At 41.8% G+C, this 17662-nt stretch overlaps 1 protein-coding gene across 1 annotated transcript in view; it reads left to right on the top strand.

The window, feature by feature from the left end:
* USP10 (ubiquitin specific peptidase 10) overlaps positions 1-9135 on the top strand; it is a 50801-nt gene extending 41666 nt beyond the window's left edge. The window contains exons 12-14 of the mRNA XM_080552036.1: positions 3885-4029; positions 5276-5341; positions 8037-9135. Coding sequence (XP_080408162.1) covers positions 3885-4029; positions 5276-5341; positions 8037-8224 — 399 coding nt within the window. The 3' untranslated portion in view covers positions 8225-9135. The remainder of the gene's footprint in view (positions 1-3884; positions 4030-5275; positions 5342-8036) is intronic.
* Positions 9136-17662: the final 8527 nt, after the last annotated feature.

The following is a 17662-nucleotide window of genomic DNA, read 5'->3' as shown; positions in this document are numbered from 1 at the left end:
ATTAACAGGGTAAACTGTGATAATAATATGTACTATTCTGAGCAAAATGGCTTTAGCTAATCTTAACATGCTGATTCCTAGGGATTGCCAGGTGTTCTTGCTAAAGGAGCAGCTCTTCAGAGCATTGCTTGAAAACACACCGTAGCGTTGGGAAGAAAACTCTGGTGGCAGTACGCTTGCGTGGTTGTCTGTGTTTTTTTTCCCCGATGGGTTTTTATTTACACATTTAACTTACAAATCAACAATGAAACTAGTTGTTGATGGCTGGCTTGGTAGAGGCTCATGCAGAACCTCCCTAAAACACACAATGATCGTTATCGTTGTCTGGAATGATGATCTAAAATCTTTCAATAGCCAATAGAACTGCTTGAGTGTCCATGACAACTATGTAGTTGCTTGGTTTGCTTTACGCAATTTTGCAGGAATACTGTATTCAGTTTTAGGTAGTCAGTTGAACAAGATTATTCTTTACAGTTAGGGAATATCCAGAAGAGAGCAAACAGTGAATGGCAGGCTAAAAGCTCTGGTACAAAAGGAAAGAACAAGGGGCAGGAGCTGTTCAACATCAGGAAGAAACGATATGGAAGTAGAGGGGTGAAACTGGATTTAAGACATGGCAAAGGCTGCTCTAAAAAGGAAGAGACTTAATTTTTCTGTGATACTTGAACAGGAAATAGGAACCTGGCTGAGCTTGTCTGAGGTGCTTGTGGAGTTGTCATTACTACTTAAGAGAAGGTTAGAGAAACGCCTGTCAGGATTTATACGAACTGTTCATCGTTGAATTAGAGGGGATAGACTGGAAGACCTTTAGTGATCTCCAAGCCCCGTGATTTTCTGTCACTTGCAGAACAAAACATCTTGGTCCTCCACACTCATTGTGCTGGGTCTGGCTGGGCCGGAGCTAACTTTCCCTGCTTTTTTTCTTTTTGCTTCTCTATAGCCTTTTTTTTTGTTTTGTTTTGAGGAAAAGGAGTGAGAGTGATTGTGATGCAGTTTACCTGCCCTGCAGGGTGAAGCCACCAGACTCATGCAGCTCTGCTGACTGCTTATCATAGTTTTCAAATGATACAGTGCATAAAAGGAATAATTGCTTGAGAACTCGTGATACAGAGTAATAAATTAAACTTATTTCCCTAGTGAGATGTTGTCTTGCTTGTTACAGGGTACATTGCTAAAGAACATCATCTCTGTTGTGCATGGATTGCTCAGATGACAATTTTTCATACACTTGTTGTAATTGCTTTCAGTAGACCAGGATGGAAAGAGACTCCTCAGTTGTAGTTGTTCTGTCTGGCATTTTATTTCTGGACCTCTTAGTTTTCTAAATATGCCAAATAAAAATAGGGTCAGATTAAGAGAAGATGGACTACTTTACTTGAAAACCTGAAGGTGGATAGCTGAAATTTGTCTGCTTTGTATGCTCAGTAGGAGTGAGTGAGTGTTAGTGAACATTTATTTCTCTGGTCGTCTTCCAAGTAGAAGAAACATTTGCAATGCATACTCATCAAAATTTACCACATCAATTTTGTTTTGCTAGTCATTCTTTTTTTTTTTTTTTGGTTTTTACTGCAGATGGTATTAAGTTCTTTACTGACAACCCAGTGCTCAATTACAAGGTTTGGAATAAATGGGTGTTCAGTTTAGGTGCTGGAGGTTTGGTCTGCTTTATATTTTAGAGTCTGAATGGAAATACAAGCATTGACAATGTCTTTTAGATTTTTTTTTTCAAAAGAAATTCAAGTCAAAATAGCTGCTCTAGTACTACAAATTGTAGAGAAAACACTGAACATGTTGACTTTTAGGACTTTGCAGATAGTAATTTTCTAAATGTGTTGCAAAGAAGCATTTCATCATCATTTTCCAGATGGGGAACTCAGGAACTTTTGCTAAAGCTAAAAATCCTATTGTATTATTTGAAATTTTTTATTGTCTTCTGTTTGTTTTTAATCTGAATTGTATTCTTTACAAGTGCTGGGCATAAGCAATATATATGGAAAGAATAATCTTCCACATATGCGAATGATTTCTCTTAAATTTTTTGAGTTACTAGAGCTAATTTTGAATTTTATGTGTGTATTAATATAAACAGGAAATCACTCTGAGTTGCAGTTCAGTTGAAAATAAATAGGTAGTTTACACAGATGTTTAAAATGGAATGCCATTCTCTTGTTGTTTATGCCTCTCTGGTTCTTTGTGGTCAAGCAGATCAGTTCCTGAAATCTTGAACATTGAAACAGTGAATATATATATGTATGTATTCGAAAGGCTTAATTTTTAACTTCGTTGGAGTGATTTTTTTTTCTTATTCGCAGACCTGTTCACGTTTTTCTAACAGAAGTGAATCTTCTCGAGCAGGAAAGTAGCCTTGCTTCATTTACTTTTCCAGGTTACCTTCCTCAAACTCCTTAGAAGGAGTCTTCACATCCCCTGGAGCTCTCAAGCTGCTCCTTGAGGCTCATACAAATATTTTCTTAGGACTCTGACTCATGTTCACTAAACACACATTTGTGGCAGTATTTGCTGGTGGTGTTGCTGCCAGGAATCGGGGCCCCTAGCAGTGTCAGGACAGCAGAGCGCGTGCCTGCTCCTCAGCTGCTGCTCTCCAGCCTGGCACAGGCACACACAGCTGCTTTGATCTGCGATCTAAGCCGATGTGCTGGAGGAGGTGGCACAGCTGAGGGGCAGGCGTCTGGTCCCATGCACCAGCTGGGTTACTGGGGGTGGAGAATGGCAGCTGCTGAAACCACTGCAGTGACGTTCTTCAGCATCCTCCTGTTTTTGGGCTGGGCTGGGACCTGTGAAGTTCTTTTTTTTTTTTTTTTTTATTGCACAAAACTGGATTAAAGATTTGGGATTGAGAAGACTCAATTCCAGGAAAATCTTGAAGTAGTGTTAACTGTGTGAATCGAGTGCATATTTTTTCCTATATATAAAACCTATCCAGATTTGCTCCCTAAAAACAGGAGCCATTCCGTGCTAAGGTGCATGGTACATGCATGCTCCTTTAAGTTCATGGGAGAATTGTGTGAACCTCTTCTTGTCACCTTCCCTTTCACAGTCTGCCTTACAGCTTCTTTTTTCTGCATGTTATTCCTGGAAGATGGACAGGTGGGCACCAGCAGGCACTTACTTGAGTGGAAAAGAACAGGGCTCTGTTTGGCGTGCTGGTTTAAAAAAAAAAAAAAAAAACAACGACGAAAAGCACAAAATAAAACCTCTCTTAAAGCTCAGAAGCTGCCACTGTTGCCAGTGGTTAGATGGTTTTTGGATGCAGGAAGGTGTATTTTGAACCCTTAGGCTGTAGGTAAAATTTTACAGTTTGTAGAGACTATTTCTGTTTCAAATGTCAAATTATTTCTTGTAAATCGGATTAGCTCAAATCCGTGAGGAAGTCAAGTGCCCTACAAAATCTGCTTGCTTCAGCATCGTAAGAGGCCTAAGTTTTAATGGTCAGGCTTGGAAAAGTGGTAGCTTTTCTGCATGAATTTCTATTCTACATTCAGTAGCAGAATTTGTTGGAATACAACATGCTGATTTATCGTAAAGACCATGAAAGTGGCATTTCTCAATCAGAAAATTCAGGAAAAAAACTAAAGCAATTACCTGGACATTTGTTTTTTACTTTAGAATTTCTAGGAAGGCAAAAAATTTTTCTTCTTAATCCAGTTTTACATTTCCAGACAGTAACTTTATGGGTAACTTGGCTAAAGATCCAGTATGCTTTAAGATTTTAAACTGCAGTTTTTATTATAAGTTAATAAATAAGATGTATTATATTATGTAGACTTTTTTGTGCTAATGTATTTCAAATTAAATACAAATTTTAAAGGAGTTGAGCAGTCAACAAGAATCAGTTTTTCTTCATCTTTGTTTTGTATTTTTAGGTGGAAATCAGTCGAAGAGTGACACTAGAAGAACTCCCCCCTGTTCTTGTTTTACACCTCAAGCGGTTTGTATATGAGAAGACTGGTGGATGTCAGAAGCTTATCAAGAATATTGAGTATCCTGTTGATCTGGAAATTAGTAAAGGTAAAGATTTTTGAACAGAATTTTCCCCTGTTTTGGAAAGAACAATGTTAAATTCTCTAGTGTGTTATCTGTGTGGTTTTTTTTTTTGCTCCCAGTTTTGTGCACAGTATTTCTTTTTCATGAAGGGTATTGCCACCTAGAAACTTTAGTAACTTGGATGAATGTCTTGTATGCTTTCTTTTTTCCTCTCTAAAGAGAATATATTTAGACTTCTGGGTTCAGTCTTGCTGATTCTGACATTGCCTGCAACGCATTTCGGGCCACCGTTGTGCAGTGGTGAAAGATCTTACAACCTTTGCCACATCCTAGGCATTGAGTTGGCTGAATAAGTGTTTCCTGCAGATGTAAGGAGTGAGGTTGTAGGCTGAGGACATAAAGTGGAAACGACCCTGTTCACCAAGGGCTATGTCCCTACCCAAGGCTGTTGCCAACTAATACTAGATACTTTTATGTCAGATTTCACTCAGAATTGGCAAACTGTTGTGATAAATAGTGGCTGATGAAAGGAAATCGGTACTTTATAGAAAATACAGCCTGGAGACAGACTAGGAAGCAGCATTTCAGAGGTTAAATGATAAAGGTCTGCCTTTCAATAAATATTTTAAGAGATGTTGATTTTTATGAACTGCGAGAACTTGCATGTAATCCAGCATCTGAAGCTTGCAGCATTAAATGCATTTTGTTTTGATCTGACAAGATGACTGTTAACCATCCAGCTGAGATAGGGGAAAAAAAAAAGAAATAAGATTAATGATTACTAATCATTACTAATAATCTCAAGTTGGATAACATACTTTGTCAGATAGTAATATGCTTTTGTTTTCCGTAATATTTAATTTTAAAATGTCTTAATGGGTATTTGTAGAGCTAATCTGAGCTGCCATGACGGGCAGTTCTAAGATGACTTGGAATCAGAAATGGATTTCCTCATTTTCTGACAAACAGAGTGAAAGGAAGAAAATGTCTAACCTGATCTGTTGCCTGTTTATTTCTTTTTTTTTTTTTTTTCATGATAGCTTTAAGCCTTCCATGAATTCTGGGTTTCAGCAAACCTCCAAAATTCATTGCTTTCATTGCCAGGTATCAGAATCTTGAACATCCTTTAAAAAATACAGGAGACATTTTAATTAAAACTTTGTCCATTATGCTGGTGTTGGTTTCTCTGTTTTTAGAAATAATTGATGTCTGTTGAAACTGAATTTCCACATTTGCTAACTACTGTCTTTGACTTTTTTCCCTCCTCCAGAGCTACTGTCTCCTGGTGTGAAAAGTAAAATTTTTAAAGGCCAAAGAACCTACCGGCTCTTTGCAGGTATGTTATCTGTAATTATCTGTGTGCCTCTAGTTCCTATATTGCAAATACAAATTCTGCATATAGAATTCTAGAAACCCTGGAGTTTTCTGGATGACATAATAGTTTCTTTTAAGTTACACTGAAATAACTTGGGAATATCAAGTTCTGGTAGTGATTTTTTTTTCTGTGCATATACACATATAATGCTATATCTCTATTTATGTATCTGACTGTTCCAGCTTGAAACTCTTACAAAAAGAGTTCTGTAGCAGATCAATCCTGAAAAATATCACCAAAAGTTGAAATACAGCTGTAATATGGTTGTGCCTAAAATACACCACAGGTTTTCAGAATAATGTCTTAAATGTCTATTGAAATAGCAGTTTGAATGCTGGCCTCGCGTCCCTTTCAACCCTCAAGATGAGTATTGCTGGCAGCATATGAATAGCATGCTGTAGGTAGAAAAGTTTATCTTGGAGGAGATGATGATTTTTGTGTGAAGAAATGATGTTTTTAAGAGAGTCTGCGATGTATACGGAATACCTAAATTGGTAGTTAAGATTGGAAGCTCATGTAAGAACTCAGAAGCAGCATTTTAATATCGAACAAAACAGTCTCTGGGCAGTAATGGATTTCCTGCAGTTTAACACTCCTACACAGTTTACGATCTGCACCTGCTTATTTGCGTTGGCATCAAGAGAACATAATAAACGGGAGAACCAGGTTTTAACTTTCATGTCACCAAATCTGTGCCAGTACTGGTGGCCTTATGTGACTTGGTGGTTTGGATCCAGTTTTGTGATCACTGAGGTCATAGAAGGAAAAAAAAAAAAACACAAAACTGTCTCTTTTGGAAATTCAGAACTGTTTCTGGCAGTGTAAATTTTTTTATTGATAGATTTCATGGGACAAGTTTGGAGACTGTGTTTAAATGGCTTGAAGAAAAGTCATCTTGTCTGGGGCCCCCAGCACAAGAAGGACGTAGAAGGATTAGGAGGAGTCCAGAGAAAGGCCACAAAGATGATCAAGGGCTGGAACACCTCTCCTATGGAAACAGACTGAGGGAGTTGGGGTGGTTCAGCATTTATGCACTGTTTTTTTTTCTGATTTCTTCTATGGAAAAGTTACAATACTTCAGTCTTCTGTCAGTCTAGAACTTCTCATCCACAGAAACTCAGCTAGTTAGATGATTTTTAAATTATTAAATAAGGCTTTGAAGAATCCACAGGAACCACACAGGATAGTCCTAATTATGTAGTGATAAACTAAATTTTAGAACATGGATAATTTAAGTTGAAGTTGCCATAAAAGGTTTATTTCACAAATTCCCCAGAATTTGTAGATGTGGTATATTCTACTTTTTTGCTTTCTTAGTTCACATCACTGTAAAATGTTTGGTTGTGTACAAGTATGAAGAAAATTTGAGCAAGCTTGAAGTGTGTTTCTAGGCTGAAAAGACAGTTTGGAAAATGTTTCATAAATATGTACTTTTGCTGTTGTCAAATATTGCAGTATTTCTGCCTCTTTGTTTGTGCTTGTTAAGTGTATGGGTAGGGCTTATGTGTTCCTGAACAAAACTGCTTTCAACTCTTTATGCATCCTTAGATTTACACACAGAAAAGATTTCTTCCACTTAGAGGCACTGTCTGCACCTAATACTGAGAGCTCAGTATTAAGTTTTGGGTTTGGTTTCTCTAAGGAGAGCTGAGATGTATCCTCTGAAAACATTTCAGATGTGAAGATATTTGAGGAGGGAAGACAGTTTGACCCTCTCCTGGAAGTAGTAATATTCGTAGTCAATCAGATATATTCCATTCACAATTTTAAGGAGATTACTGAGAACTAATATATGGGAAACATGTAGATTGGTACTTCAACAGAACCCGTTTTCAGAACAAAATTCTAGTTAAGGCAAAAGAATCATCGTGTATGGAATAATTGGCTTTATAATCAGTGTGATTTGAACAGTGTTCTGTTCCACAGGGAGTTTATTGTCCTCTCATATATCTTCATTTTTTTTTTGCAAAAAGAAAAGCTTTACAGTCGTTTGCAAAAAGAAAAGCTTTACAGTCGTTTGCCATATAGAATGCCTTATAGTCTTGCCTGATTATTTTTTTTAGACTATGTAGTTCTACCTGAGTTTTCTTTTTAATAAGCAACTTCAATAAAATATTGTTATCAGCAGACAATGTGTAGCTTGCAGTATCTCTTCAGCATGGCAGTACCTGGGGGGAGTTGAAAAGGGTTGCCTTCTGTTGCAGATGACCTTTGTGAGGCAAATCCCTTCCCAGAAAATCCTCCAGGAATTTTTAAAATACATTTTGGTGGGTTTTGTTCTTAATTTACTTCAGTGTCCTTTAGATTCAGGAGATTTGGTATAGTGGAGAAATATCACTAATATTACGTAGCATTTTGCATTTTTTTAGGCTGAAGTAATATTTTGCAAAGACAGTTTTAACGCTTTGAAGTAAGATCTTCCTCTGAATGAATACTGTCATGAAGTGTTCAGGTTTGTAAGTGGAGGTTTTGGCTGAAGTTTATCACCAAGTGTAAGGAAGCGCTTAAAGATTCTTGCTTAAGCCAGGTCAAGCCATCTGGCTAAACTATGAGTATGCTATGAAGAAAGCAGGACGTGACTTTTTCTTGATTTCATCTTTCAGGGGGTATTTATCTCTGTATACCGTGTATGTGCATCATGAATTTCTCTTTGCAGTTGTCTATCATCATGGAAACAGCGCAACTGGTGGCCACTACACTACGGACGTCTTCCAAATTGGTCTAAATGGCTGGTTACGCATCGATGACCAGGCAGTCAAAGTGATAAATCAGTACCAGGTGGTGAAGCCGTCTGCAGAACGCACAGCCTACCTCCTGTACTACCGCCGAGTTGACCTGCTGTGAAACTTCTCCCTTTTATGCTGTGTGTGCAAGATACCTGCTTTGTAGAACGCCAACTATCACTAACTTTTTTTCCTCCTGTAAATGCTCTTTTGAGTGAATCTTTTTTTTTTTTTCCCTTGCAACTATGGGATAGAGTGAAAAAGGAAACTACCTTGGGTTTGTGCACAACATAGTTTGTGTAGACTTTTGACTTTGCAGAATGAAGTCACTTGGTTGAAAGACTCAGTCTCAAGAATCAGAAAAATATTAAAAAAGAAAAAAAAAAAGAAAAAAAAAGAAAAAAATCTGAGTTAATGCTGAATCCTAAGATAATGAAAGGGGATTTGCATTTAATTCCCACTTTCTAATTGCGTAGTAGAAGAAAACCCTGCACCAGCAACAGAACTTGTAGATTTCTGTGAAAATGTTTTATCTTTACTTAAGTAAAAAAATAAAAAAATAAAAAAAATAAAAAGCGCTCTCTGCTTCCCCAATAGTTTTTGATAAGTGGTAAAATATGAGCCGATGTGTATGAGATGGGAGTGGTCCTATGTGCTTCAAAAAATGTACAAACGTACAAAATGCAGAGTTGCTGGTTCCTAATAGGAAGACACATTTTAATAATTGTGCGATGAGAAACTGCTTAAGTACACATTGCAGATCAAATATTTGGAGTTAAGATGTTAGTCTATATAGATGGGTGATTGTAACTTTATTGCTATTAAGAAATTTCAAACTGCATTTATGCTTCTGTGTACATGAAATTAAAAAAAAATGGGCAAAATAATTAAGATTGATATTTCTTTAAGTCTGCTTTGTTTAATTTTGCTGTCTGCTCTCCTATAATGTTGAGTTCCTAATTGTACACAGTTTAGTGATATCTAGAAGTATAAAGTTGTCGCCCATCAATAAAAGTCACAAAGTTGGTTTAAGGTGTGTGTGTGTGGGTTTTGTTTTTCCTCTAGTGTAAATTCTAGCCTTGGAAGCTCCTGAAAATGGCTACGGGAACACTTTTTACAAGGTGGAGATGACGTCCCCTAAATGGAGTGCAGATGCTTTTTGTCTTTTACAACTTCAGAAATGCTCCCATTTGGCACTGGGATCAAACTGAGCTTTGGGAAGAGAGGAAAAGGGAGAAGAGATCAGTCAGCACGGAGCTACGAGGCTCCCGCAGGGCCCACGCCTGGGATGTCCCAGTCCCAGAGGAGACGGGGGGGTGACTTCCCTTCGTGCCCAGCACAGATGCTTTGAGGCAGATGTGGTTTTGTCTCTCTAAAAGAAATCCGTTCATTAAACAATTGGTGTTTTCACTGAATAGTTTTTGTGAAAATATTTCCTTGATCAGCCCTGCTGCTGAAATATATCAAAAATCCGTACATCATTTAGTCTGTAATTTGAAGTTAGTAGCGTTATATGCTTGTTGTGTCGCAGTAACCATAGCTGCCAGTGAAACATGGCTGATTTTAACATGCATGGCCAATATAGGATTAAACTGTGTATACTTTGATCAAATACACTGCTCTTTTTCCAGATGGTATTTAGATTTTTTTTAAAAGTCTTCTTTTCCTCAAAGCTGTGGAGAAAGTATAGCTACGTTAATTTTTCAGGAATGATGTTCCAATAAATTTCTGTAGCATTTCTTTAAACTGCCGATTGCATTTGATTTGCATTGCCTGCGTGTCCCGGAGATAGATGAGTGCAGGTCTTAACAGCGTTAGCTTTTTCAAAAGAAGCATGCAGCTCCGTAAATGCCTTAGGTTTCAACACTTGCCCGTTGACGTGGGATTCCCTCTTGTGTTCTCTGCCCAAGTAAAACAGCAGTTAGTCACCTTACAAAAGACGGGAAGTTTATTCATCGCTGCTCCGTGAAAGGAGTACGGTGGAGATGTTAAGTCACGGCTGCAATTTACACAATGCCACCGCGCAGGGCAGCGGACACGTGGCTCCCGTAGCGGAAACAAAACTCCCGCGCCAGGCCCACGTGTTTGAGGAGCAGCGAGGCTGTCCTGGCACCGAGGCTGCTGAGTCAACAGCCTGCCGGTGGCAGGAGCAAGCCGCAGACTCGCTGGAGCAAGCCCTGCTGACTTGCCCTGGGACTTTTCTATGTTCTCATCGGATGGTGGAGAACTTGGGCTTTCCTGCAAGTGAGTCAGTCGTGGAGATGTTCCCGCGTAAGGAATGAGCGTGCTGCCCGGGGCCCCTTCCCAGGTTTTGACTCCCGTGGGATGCAGCCAGCGGGCAGTAGGAGCGCTCAGCCCCGTGGCTCCAAGTTGGATGATCTTCACTCGCTTTTTAAAAATTATTAGGTAGTGTTAACTGCATGCTGTGCCACAATCCTGAGGCTGAGAAAACGTTACGGTATTTTTTCAATTGTCCTGGATAGCCGAGTGCATAGTTAGGTGTTTGATCAGCAAATTCTTACTGTTTTCTGATCTGAAGGTTGGGTTGGAGATACTCCTCCTGAGTCCATGCAGCCAGGGCTAGCAAGGGGGCATGCCAGGGGGCTGCTGCTTCCAGGGCTGCCCATCAGGGGAATTACCCTGGAGCTGGTGCTCTGGAGACATTGGTTCTGTGTTAGTTGTTCCAAATAGGAGAGAAACCACGTTTTGAAATCTGTGAAACATGATTACTGTTCTCTGCTCAGCTGTCATGCTAGTTATTCAAGTCCCGTTTCTTTGCAGCTTAATACCCAGCCTGTGTGGCTGTAGGGTTGGCTTGGGGGAAAAAAATAGGTGTTGTTCTGTCTCCTGGCCTCACTGTACACATACAACAGACAGTTACGGCTGCAGCTTTTGCTCTTACAGCTGTATGTGTCCAAAGTGTTGGTTTTTGGAAGGAAAACCTTACAGCTGTATAGAGGCGCTCATCTCTACAGCTTCTGATACCCTCATTGGGAGCTTTCTGCAAATGTCATAAACCTCAAATTAAAAGTACCTGTGCAGTCGTTTCCTCTGTTATGTCTTTTAAATGAAAACATTTTTCTCCAAATGAGACGGAATAATCTTTCTGATTGTGGGTTTAAGCATCTGTATGCACGTTATAGCATCAGTTTGGAGATCACGATCTCTTTCAAAGAGGCTTAAATGTGCAGGCGTGTGCTGTTGTGTTGCCTAAAATCTGCTGGGAAAATTGCACGTGGGAGCGTATCGTACCTTAGTTGAAACAGTTCTCTGTTCTGCAGAAATCATTTTTTCTTGCTGCCAGAAGATAAATGATGTGAATCTGCTTCTTAACTGCATCTCCAATGGATTGTGAAAACCGATGTTTTAGGTAACACAGGCTTCCTGTGTGCTTTTTGCCTTTGTGGTGACCTTTCAGAGTCAGAACGACAGCAGCTTCGTGCGGCAATTTTTGTCTTGTAGTGCCAGTCATGGCAGCAGGGAAGGAAACGAGCATTTCCTACATCCACGTATTCCAGCTAAAATTGCAGGTGATCGCTAATTGAAATATTATTTGATATCAAGTCCTTGCAGCAAGCATTGGTTTTGACTGGACGAGGTGATAGGCTGGTGAGTTTTGACCGACGTCAAAAATTACAGGTCCAAGTTTGTGGGTAGGGTGTTAGATATGTTCAGTAGAAACAAATTGGATCCCTTGCCTGATCTACTCCTGCGCCAACAGGAGACCTCGTAGCGGCAAGGGGTTTTCTAACAAAAATCTCTTAATGTTTATAGCGGTCTCATCAGCTATGGGTGGGTTTGTAATACAAGTATATTAAAAATACAGGAGAAATAAAATGCTTTTTTATTTTGGGGTTTATTTGTGTTCATAAGAACAATCCATTAAATATTTTTTGCTGTCAGGTGGTTTTTGGTGTTCAGACGCAAGGTTCTGCATTCCTTTGTATCAGTGGCAGCTCCAGGGCCTTTTCCTATGTCCTCTGTATTTTCTCCTGCTCAAGAGGAATAGAGAAGGAATTTATATTGGAACTTGGATTTTAATATAAAATCTAAATCTTCAATGTTTATAAGGGACCTGTATGGGCGTCTTAGACAAGTTGTCTCCTAGCTCCCTTTAAGTGTTAAATAAGTAAATATATTTGGAAAATATTGGAAGGTCAGATAAAGTTGTAAAAGAGGAGCTCCTGTCTTCAGAAACGTTGCAAAATTGCAATACACTCCGAGTCGATACATTCAGTTGATATGAGCAGGTTACCAGTGTTGTTAATTATTTTAAAGAAATGGCAATGAGTAATTGCCAGTTTAAAAAGCAAGTGTTGAAATCCTCTCTTATTATGAAATGGAAGTTGTTCAGATGGTATTCATTTCTTTGATTTGCAGTAGGGGTATTACAAATGCACTTGTTGCTAAAATCTTCTGCAGTGTATTGCTCAAAAGGGGAAAAAAGTAAAAAGCATGTGGCAAGTCTGACACGAACACACACAACCACATTTTTTTTTTATATTAAACTCCTCTCATTGTTCCAAAACAAGGATTTTGCAGCCTTTTGGTTGCTTTGTCTGCAATTATGTAGAAGAGAAAAACCACCCAAAACACCCCCCAACCCACATGAATGCACGATGAATTTGGTGGTTCTTCGATGATTTTTAAACCAGATTTTAAGAAACTAAACCTAGTTTTCAAAACCAGAAACTTTGGCCATGTGTGATGTTAGGAAAATCCTATGCCATAAACCATTCGTGGGGAGGGATTTGATGGGATGGGGGAGAAAGACTTCCAAAACCAGAAGGTATTTGTGGGTGGGGGATGTTGTGGTTTTATTTTTCAATTATTTAAGAAAATATACTTCTTTTTAGAGTATCTTTTCTTGTGTATTTCCTTCAATAGAAAGCATTCGTGGTCTCTGAGCATCACTTAAAGGCCGAAGGAAGCTGCTGGGTGGGGTGGGGGGTAAGGGGGACATAGCTGCAACCCCACTCCTGCATGGCCGTGCTGGCATCTTCTTCCTTTGCCCCATTGCGATGAGCAGTGAACACGGACTGTGATGCCAAAATGCCCGTGTGGACCATGAAGGAGACCCCACAGGCTGGCCCCTTCCCTAAAGCTGCCGCTGGACCCGACGCTGTCCCAGCCTTGGGTGAGTGCCTGGGTGTGGGCTGGGATGAGAGGTACAGCGGGGCAGCCAGCACCCGGCATTTGTGTGATTTTTAGGGAAAAGCTGTTCTGCTCCAATTTTCCATGAGGAAATCGAAGCACGGAGAGCTTACGTGCCTTGCTTCTAATGATGTGACTTGTGCTGATGCAAACGGTGGAAAATACCCTGGTTAACTGGGGAGAGAGGGAAGGAAAATGAGTAAGTTTGGAGGGGTTTTAGAATCACGGAATCATAGAATAGCCTGGGTTGGAAGGGACCCACAAGGAACATCAGGTCCAACTCCTGGCTCCACACAGCACCACTCAAAAATCAAACCACATGTCTGAGAGCGTTGTCCAGACGCCTCTTGAACTCTGGCAGGCTCGGTGCTGTGACCACTGCCCTGGGGAGCCTGTCCCAGTGCCCGACCACCCTCTGGGTGCAGAACCTTTCCCTAACACCCATCCTGACCCTCCCCTGTCCCAGCTCCATGCCGTTCCCTCGGGTCCTGTCGCTGTCCCCAGAGAGCAGAGCTCAGCGCCTGCCCCTCGGCTCCCCTCGTGAGGGAGCTGCAGGCCGCCATGAGGCCTCCCCTCGGCCTGCTCTTCTCGGGGCTGAACAAACGAAGGCACCTCAGCCACTCCTCATACGCCTTCCCCTCCAGACCCTTCACCATCTTTGTAGCCCTCCTTTGGAGGCTCCCTAATAGTTTTATGTCCTTTTTATGTCATGGCACCCAAACCTGCACACAGTGCTTGGCGTAAGGCCGCAGCTGACAGAGCAGAGCAGGACGATCCCGGCCCTCACTGCCTGGCAGGGATGGTCCCGTTGGCTGCCAGGGCCCACTGCTGGCTCACGTTCATCCTGCCATTAACCAGAGCCCCCAGATCCCTTTCCACAGGGCTTCTCTCCAGCCTCTCATCCCCCGTCCGCACGTACAGCCGGGATTGCCCTGTCCCGGGCACAGAATCCGGCCTTGCTCTTGTTAAACTTCACACAGTCAGGGATTGCCCAGCCCAAATGTGCCTCAGGATCTCTGCAGCTTTACATCAGCTGCACTTCAGAAAATCTCGCAGGCTGCTCATGGCCGTGCTGCTGCCCTCAGGCACCATGAGGGGACGTGGGTGGCAGGGGACCGTGGCAGGGGCCCAACAGGCTGGGCTGGAGCGGGGCTGCTGCAGCAGAGGGCAGTGGTGGCACACAACGGCAGGGCTTTCCTATCACAAACGCGCTGTTCATCTAACCAGCGTGGCCGTGACATGGGGTGGATGTTCCTGAGGCGTTAAGGGGTTCATCCAACTGTGTATTTTATTCCTCATTATTGCTGAAGACCCAAGGAATCTGGGAAGAGTTTCTGTCAGCAGAAAGAAATTGGCTTCGCCACTGCACGTGACTGTGATTCACCTTCTCCACCTGGGGGTAAAATCTCCCAAGTCGACAGAGTTGGGTTAATATTTCTGAGCTGTTTCAATCTGCAGTTCTCTGCTGGTCACTCCTAAAAAAAAAAATAAAAAAATAAGAAAAACAGAAAAATCTTTTGCAGTGTTTCAGTGTTGCTCATTGCAGATGAGACCAGGAAATGTGGCCGGCTGCGATAACAAGGTGCAGGCCTTTGTAGTTTTCAGTTGTTCGTGTTTCATTTGTGCTCAGTGGGGTCAGCAGTGCCTCCCAAATTCAGCAGTTAATTTTCTGAAATTTCTGCTGCTTGTGTGCTCATTTCCTTGTCTTAGCGTCCTAAATTTTTGCTTGGGCACTGATGAAATAGCCCAGGCTTTGGGAAGGTTTGTGTGAAGTTGTTGTCTTGCACATCGCCATCAGATTAAAAGTTTTGGGAAATGTTTGTTATTACAAAAAGGAGGAAAAGCTGCTGCAGATGAACCCAGGAGATTTCAGCCCAGGCTGCCCCAAACTTGGAGAGAAGCAAGAAAGATCAAATTGACGTTCATTGTGCCAAATATTGGTAGTGTTTTGGGGGTAAATCCATACCTGCATGGCTTTCACTTGCAGAGATTCAGGATCCCCGTGCAGTTGCTCCCTCAGTGCTGGAGCAGCCTCCCTGTGCCCAGCAGCATCCTCATCCTAACCCCTGGGGGAGGCAGGACGGGTGACCCACGAGGCAGGGGGAGCTCACGGCTCCTGCTTTTCTCCTGGTACATAACTATGGATGCGTTTCTCTCGGTTTTCTCTTATCACTGGTTTCCTTCATCCACATTATTCTACTTGTGCTCCTCGGCTCTGAAGAAGAATGATAAATGTGAGTTAGTACCACGGTTTTGGGTCTCTTGCCCAGATCTTCACTTTGCCCCTGCTCATCAATGGTGCCGTTATTACTGAGCTCATATTTGAATAAGAAATAGGGGGAATTTAGTTTAGGTTGAAAATCAAGACATGCTGTCTGCATGTTCAATTAGGGATGACTAGCGAAATCTGTGTTTCTTCCTATGCATTGGCTATTACATTAAAAGCTTTCTCTCCTAATATGTACTTACATATGCAGCCTGCTTTATGTGGCTTTTACCACATATGAAATCGAGACGTTATAATCAGGGCAGTAATAACGCTGAATGATTAAAAGTAACCTGATTGTTTTGGCTTCGGTCACATTTATGACCTGAAACTGCTGACTTGAAACAAAACAAGATGAATAAAAAGCCTCATTTTAGGCTGTGCTCATCCCTGAACAAAACCGTGCACAGTGAAACTTCACTGGCATATATTAAAAAAAAACAAAAAATCAAATCTTTGTAAGGCAGCAGGGTTGATGGAGGATTTGGACAGCTCTGACCAACCTATGAGGAATAATTTCCCATAGGAACATTTGTGGAGATTACAAAATGCCAGGTTTCTCAGAGAGCTGGAAATAATTTGTATGCTGGTACGTGAGATGTTAAATGAGCTAATCCAAGTTTCTGGTAAGTGGAGTGAAAATCACCTTTGGGGACCCATGAGTCAGTGCTGCAGAGCTGCCCTCGGGACAACCTTCGTCTTGGAGGAGCGAGAGAAAAATGGGAAGGATGCAGTGATTTCAAGGTAAAGCAGCGCAGAGCCTCGTTCAGCCCAGCTTTGTGCTGTCTTTGAATTGCCCACGTTTGTGGCAGCATCTCTGCCTTTTTGGAAGCGAGCTGCCCGAATTGCACCGAATTGCTGTAGGCAAGGTAGAAGTGCCTGTTACAAATGAAGCAGCATATATTGTCGGTTCACACACATGGTTTGCATTGAAGTAAATAGAAACTCTGTAAATACATCTGTGACCAGAAAGGGGATGGTACCAGTGCCAGTGGAACTGGGACTGAGTGGGTGGACTGGGACTGACTGGGTGGGCTGCATCCACCGTGTCCCAGCTGCAACGCAGACCAGAAATGGTGCTGAACATCCCCCAGGTGATGAGAATCTGCTACATCTGCAAAAGTTATCTCAAGAAAAAGGTGCAAGACATTAAATTAGCAGAGATATCACGGGCCTGACTTCAGAGGGTTCATTGCTTTCACCCTCTGGAGTTGTTCTGTGAGCTGTCAATATTTCTGTTTTGCTTGCGAATGTCTGATAAACATTGTCCTGCTTTTTGAGCACTGCTGGAGTTGAAACAAGCCACTTAGTGGCAGAATATCTTGCAAGCGTCCTTCTTGTAAACAGTAAATAGTTTGCTGTTTGGCTTCAAGAAATAAATATTTACTGTTTAGAAGAATGGAAGGACTTTTCTTCCCAAGAACCTCGAAGAGAGGACAGGATGGGATATTAGGAAAAACTAAACCTATTTTACTTGGGTGTGCTAAATCCGGGAGATGGGGGAAGCACTGGTTATTGGTTTTGCTGTGTTTTTGGGGTTAAACTGTGAGCTTCCCAGGATCAGCCACCACCAGGTAGGAATTGCCCCCGTGCTGGCCCGTTGCTGGTACCCCCTGATATGCAGCCCCACGGGGATGCTGGTGCCCGTGGGCAGTGATGCCCGGACATGCTCTACCCGCAGCAGCATCCTGCTGCTGCAGCAGAGGTGCTGTAAGACACTCATGTAGTTACTCATGGTACTGCTTTGTGTTTTCCTGTTTGTTTAATTAAAAAGAAAAAAAAAAAAAAAAAAAGGATCTTTCAGCTTGTCTTTTGCTCAATCATTTCCTTTCGCAGTGAATCAAACCGTGTTTCAACAGTGCATGTGGGATTGCAACCGCAGGCAAGGATCTTGCTGTGAAAGCTGGGCTGGGGCTCTTTGGGTGCCGGCCATCCTGCAGGAGAGGTGAGCCTTGCCCGGATGCTTCGCTCCCTTTTTATTTTCCTCGTTCTCTGAGAGTGCCAGCAGCAGCGTGTGTGTGCAGGGAACATCGGTGCCGGGTGAGCTCTGGGAACCGCAGAGGGAAATAAATCTCCCTTTTCCCACCAAACGCCCAGCTGTGGGACAGAGGGGTGCTGCTGCCAGCTTGGGGACCCCGC

Source organism: Anser brachyrhynchus (assembly GCF_964034855.1).
Source record: "Anser brachyrhynchus genome assembly, chromosome: 12".
NCBI lineage: Eukaryota > Metazoa > Chordata > Aves > Anseriformes > Anatidae > Anser > Anser brachyrhynchus.
Note: the sequence above shows the minus strand (reverse complement) of the source record. Positions and strands in the feature narration are given on the sequence as shown.